The following is a 5,143-nucleotide window of genomic DNA, read 5'->3' as shown; positions in this document are numbered from 1 at the left end:
CCCGCGCGCCCGGCCCGCCACGGCGGCCTGCAGGGGGCGTTAGACCGGTGTTCGCAGAGCACCGCGGATGCAGCGCGAAGTGGGTGCAGCGCCAAGCACCCCATCCGGCTGTTAGGCGAGCCCCTACCTGCACGGCTCCTCGGCCACACCGAAGTCCCCTGGAGCAGCTGGGAAGCGACCACCCCCCACCAGCCCCGGTGCCCCCCACCGGGCCGGACCTCACAGCCAGGAGCATCCCCTGGGGCTGAGCGCAGGCGCCTGGCTCCGCGAGGCACAGACACGACAGAGACAGCAATGCAGAAAGTCATTTTATTGGCACCCCCGGGGCTGTCGGAGCAGCCCAGGGGCGGAGAAGGGTGTTAGTAAAATAGACTCTGTGCCCGCGCCTGGGGCTTGCTTAACAAGGGGCAGGCTGAAAAATAGCCTGGGAAGGGGACTGAGAGCGTACAAAAATAGCGCCGTGGGCTCCCAAGGGCCACGGCAGCACTTCCACCAAGGGCAAGAGCCCCCGGGGCCTGGGGCTTGCTGCCAGCCGTGGGTCACTGCAGCGCGGGTGGGACCTGGCGGGGGGAGCAGGCGTCGCCTGGCTGATTCCCAGGGATCGCCCCCACCGCGGCTCCGTAAAGTCTCCACCCCAAAGCGCTTCCCAGAGCTCAGGATCGTGGGCCCCGTTTTAGAGGGGGAAACAGGCCCAGAGCAGCGAGGGGACTTGCCCAAGGTCACCCTGTGGGCCGGTGGCAAAGACGGGGGAGCCCAGGTCTGCTAAGAGCCAGACAGGGACCCAGCCAACTTGTTACAAACAGCACCCTGCTCTGCCCGGCTGCCACCCTGACCAGCCTGGCACGTTCCCCGCCCAGCCCAGTGTCACTGCAGCTGCCAGTGAGAACAAGCAGAGAAACCAGCAGCTGCAGCTGGTGTCCTGCCTCCTCCTGTGTTATTGGACAGCCCGAGCCAAGGCCCATGTCCCAAGAGAGTCACGGGCCCCGATCCTGGGCTCAGGCCCTTTGTCCCCCTGTCAGTGGCCCCACATGGTCCGCAGCTTTGGGAAGGGCGAGGGAAGTTTGGCACTTAAACACGAAGGGTACAGGGGTGGCTGGGCCAAGCCCACAGCGCGCACCAGACTCTGGAGTGCTGCTGTGACCAGGGCTGCTCTGGCCCTGGGGGCACTGGGTCTGGCCTGCACGCTGCAGGGGCAGGCCCCTGAGCCCCCGGGGTGATCCCCCACTGCAGGCAGGGGGTGATGGGCCAGTGAATGGCCCGACCCTGGGTCTGTGGCCCTGGCTTGGGAATCCCCTGCCCATGGGAGTCAGCGGGGAGGGGATTCCCAAGCCACAGGACAGGTGACGTAGGCTCCCTGCAACCCCATCGCACGCGCACACACACAGCTGGCTGCACCCCCAACCCTTGGTGCTGCAACGAGCTGTGTGCACTACCCACAGGACCCTCCAGTCAGATCTTGATGAAGAGGATGCCGGTGACAAGGGCAAAGCCGGCGATGAGCAGGATGACCTTGAGGATGCGCTGCTCCGGGGAGCCGAGCTCATGGGGCAGGATCTCCAGGAAGGTGATGTAGACGAAGGTGCCGGCTGCCAGCCCCTCCAGCACGCTGCGTGAGAGCTGTGGCAGTGCGGCCGCTGTCTCCGTCAGTGCCACGCCCAGCCCAATGCCCAGTGGGGACATTAGGGCGAAGAGCAGCAGGCAGCTGACCACGGCGCGCGGGTGCAGCTGGCCTTGTAGCAGCTTCAGCGAGAGGCTGAAGGCCACAATGCACTTGTGGACCAGCAATGCCAGGCAGATCTCGAGGGCCTTGGCACCAGCCTCCTGCAGCCCCACGGCCAGACCCTCAAAGACTGAGTGCAGCGAGAGTGCCAGCACCAGCGCGAAGGACCGGATGGCTGAGTGCGCGTTGAAGTCGATGTGCACGTGGGGCCGGTCAGGGCCAGGGCCAGGGCCATGCGCTGAGCGCAGGGGCCCATCTGACCAGGGCTGGGCCTGCACAGAGCCATCTTGCGACGAGCCCCCCAGCAGCGCCTGTGTTTCCTCCAGGGAGCCTGCCTGGTCCCTGTAGGCCAGCACGATCTGCTCCATCACCAGCACCAGGAAGAAGCCCATGGCCAGGATGAATTCCTGCAGGGGGAACTGGAGCTGCGAGGGAAGGGGTAGGAGCCACATCAGCAGGGGGAGCATGGCTCAGCCCTTGCAGCAGCCCCTGCACAGGGAAGGGGGAGCAGAGGGGCTGGAGCAGCCAATGCATCACTGCTGAGAAGCAGAGGCCGCCCGGGGCTGCCAGGAAGCTGCTGGGAGAAGGGCGGGGGCGGGAGGCAGCTCCAGTGAGTCACCCTGGAGAGCGGCTGGAACAGGGCCTCCCAGCCTCCACCACGGATCGCACCCAGTCAGGCAGCAAGCTGGAGCCGACAGCCGTCCCCAGGGCAGCCTTCGGCCCCTTTCCTGCCCTGCCAACCCCTGCCCAGGGTCCTCCATGCCCCTGGGAGCCCCCCACCCCACACACACTGCCCCAACACAGATAGCCCAGGTGCAGGGAAGGGGGAAGCTGCTCCGCACAGGCTCACCGTGACTCTCAGGTTCTCCAGCGCCTCATCAATGCCCTCCAGGTAGTCGGGGATCAGGTCCAGGAGGCAGGTGGCCAGAAACACACCACCCGCAAAGCAGCTCACCAGGCTCAGGAACCTCCTGCGTGCGTCTGTCCAGAAAAGGGTTGCGGGGGGATGCTGACACAGTTCACTGCCCCCACCCCTGAGGCAGCCAGCAGTGAGGTCCCTGGCCAGGGATCTGGCTGCAGAGCTTCAAGGGCCTGCACCCTTCACCTGCCCCCAGGGCCAGGGGAAATGCCCCAGCCCAGTGTTACCCAGAACACAGGCCATGCATCCACAGCCTGGGTGCAAAGTGGTGCCTCCTTTCCCTAGTGATGCCTGGCACAGCACATGCTGCGGGCAGGGGGGTGACCCCAGGCAGGGAAACCCAACACACAACCCCACTGCACCCCGGGGTACGGGCCAGGTTCTGCTGCTGACTCTGCATGACCTGGGTCACATCACTCCCTCCCCCACTCCCAGGCCTTGCTCCCTGTCCGTGTAATGGGAGCGGTGCTCCTGCTGGGGGCAGGTCCCGTGCCGGGGCCAGGGCTGGCTCTGCCCAGTAAGCACTAGCAGGATGGGGCCCTACTCTCAAGAGCACCCAGCGTTCCCAAACCCGCTCTGTCCAGAGTCATGACCTAGAGGAACCCTGGTTCACAGGGTCCAGAGCCTGAGGCCCCTGGGCCAACAGCCTAGCCCTGGTTTCCTTCAGGGCACAGGGGCCAATCCCTTAGGGCTCATCTAGCTCCCCATGCACCAAGAGCCCTTCCTGCCAGCAGGGGCCAGGTGCTGCTCTGCTGGGACCTCTGTGCTGCAGCCACAGGCATGGGGGCTGGCTCAGGACCAGCCCCAGCTACCAGGACCCTGAGCCACCATGCCTGTCTCTTGGGCTTGGCAGCCAGACATGGTTTCCCTGGAGGCCCAGGCAGTGAAATCATGGCCTGGTTCCTGACCGCAGTCATACCCCCTGCCCGCCAGACAGGCCTTGTCCTGGAGACTTCTGGCCCCCCAGGAGCTCTGGCACAAGCCTCACCAGAGGAGCCGGCTGCACTACCGGGGTGCCGGAAGATGCAGAGTGGGGCCAGGCCACAGACGACAGTCAGCAGCAGCAGCGTCACCAGCGACCCCAGCTTCACCTCCAAGCCTGTTGGAGAGCGCTTCACAGCCACGCCAGCACCGGGGCTCCATGCCATCTGCTCCGGGTTAGCCCCAGGGCCCAGCCACACAGGCATGGCTCCAGAGGGAAGGTGGGCAGCTCCCAGCAAGCTGGAAATCTCTTCTGCTGCTGAGCCCCCCGCAGTCGGCTCTAGGCGCCCTCCACAGCCCTGCCCTTAGCTGCCAGGAGCCTTCACTGCCACAGGGGCGTCTCTCATCCTCAGCGTGGCACCCGTCTTCAGCCCTGCAAGAGTGGCAGGGTCAGTGGGACCTTTGAGGCCAATGGTAGCGCTGCCAGGAATGGGCCTGGGTGCCCCAGCCTCCAGCTGCATGAGGGGTGGTGCTGGGGTGGCCCCCCTGCCCAAGCCAGATAAAAAGAGCCAGGCAGCTCAAGTTTCTTCCCACCATCCTGCAAGAGCAGTGGGCACAGCAGGCCCCCCTTCTCCCACCAGTGCTGCAGCTCCAGGCGCTTCCTGCCCTCGTGCTCCCAACCCAGCTGACTCATTCTGTTCCAGCCACGGCCACCCATTCCCGGAATGTCCCTGTGGCTCCATGACCCTCCCCCCAAGGACAACACCGGACCTGGGCCCCTGACCCCAACACAGGCCCCAGAGCAACAGGGCCAGCCCAGCACCCACAGGGTGGGTCCCTGGACACAGGGAACCCCACTGACTGGGGGGCATGAAAGTCAGGGCAGGGGCCTGCCAATGGGCGCACACCTGTGCACATGCGTGCACACGTGCATGCCTGTGGACCCATGCACACATGCCTGTGCCCCACACACATGCATGCACCCCTATGCGCATACAAGTGCCCGTGAGTGTACACGCACATGCCTGGGCATGCACACACACACACATACATGTACACACTCTTACACATGCATGCAAATACACATACACACACACACCTTGGCCCATGCACGCACACAGGCCCTCCAAGCTGCCTGAACATACCAGGACCCCCGTGCCCTCCTGTGGACACTGCAGGGCACAATTTGCCGGCACAAGCAGCAGGCAGGGATGAGCCCCCAGGACAACCCGCGGTCTCAGGTCCCCTCCGCACATGGGCAGCCCTGGGGCCCAGATGTGGCACTGCCCGACGCCCCAGGGCACAGCTGGCACTCACCACCCGTGCACTCCAGATGCCTGCTGAGCTTAAAAGGACCGGCCCGGCCCCAGTGCCTAAGGCAGTGCCGCGCCTTCCCGGGACCTGACCGCAGCCCCGTGCCTCGCTCCCCCTCTGCTAACTGCTGGGAGGGCAGCACGGAGCCACCTCCACAGCGCCCAGCACCGCCGGGGGGCTCCGGCCCACTGCTGCCCGCCCCTCCCCCCACACACCTCGGCCCCTGCTGCGGATGGGGAAACTAAGGCACCGGCCGCAACCCGCCCCGA

The 5,143-nt window shown here is 65.7% G+C and overlaps 1 protein-coding gene across 3 annotated transcripts; it reads right to left on the bottom strand.

The window, feature by feature from the left end:
• Nucleotides 1–295: 295 nt before the first annotated feature.
• Nucleotides 296–5,137, bottom strand: SLC39A1 (solute carrier family 39 member 1). 3 transcript variants are annotated; one of them, XM_025212668.1, is made up of 4 exons: nt 4,660–5,137; nt 3,628–3,993; nt 2,571–2,701; nt 296–2,145 (listed from the first exon to the last, which is right to left on the bottom strand). In XM_025212668.1, the coding sequence occupies exons 2-4, from the start codon at nt 3,824–3,826 to the stop codon at nt 1,450–1,452; spliced, it is 1,026 nt and encodes a 341-aa protein (XP_025068453.1). In that variant the 5' UTR covers nt 3,827–3,993; nt 4,660–5,137; the 3' UTR covers nt 296–1,449. The 3 variants fall into 3 exon arrangements, with proteins under 3 accessions (XP_025068453.1, XP_006031021.1, XP_025068454.1); XM_006030959.3 differs by having other exon boundaries at nt 4,706–5,137; XM_025212669.1 differs by having other exon boundaries at nt 4,878–5,137.
• Between the last annotated feature and the right edge of the window lie 6 nt (nt 5,138–5,143).

This window comes from Alligator sinensis, unplaced genomic scaffold, assembly GCF_000455745.1.
Source record: "Alligator sinensis unplaced genomic scaffold, ASM45574v1 scaffold1165_1, whole genome shotgun sequence".
NCBI lineage: Eukaryota > Metazoa > Chordata > Crocodylia > Alligatoridae > Alligator > Alligator sinensis.
Note: the sequence above shows the minus strand (reverse complement) of the source record. Positions and strands in the feature narration are given on the sequence as shown.

Bases quoted from the DNA above. Each gene is read 5' to 3' on its own strand.
- SLC39A1 (XM_025212668.1), bottom strand. From the start codon at position 3,826: ATGCCTGTGTGGCTGGGCCCTGGGGCTAACCCGGAGCAGATGGCATGG. The intron at 2,702-3,627 runs GTGAGGCTTGTG...TTTTCTGGACAG, and splicing joins TAGTGCAGCCGGCTCCTCTG to ACGCACGCAGGAGGTTCCTG. The intron at 2,146-2,570 runs GTGAGCCTGTGC...CTTCCCTCGCAG, and splicing joins TGGAGAACCTGAGAGTCACG to CTCCAGTTCCCCCTGCAGGA.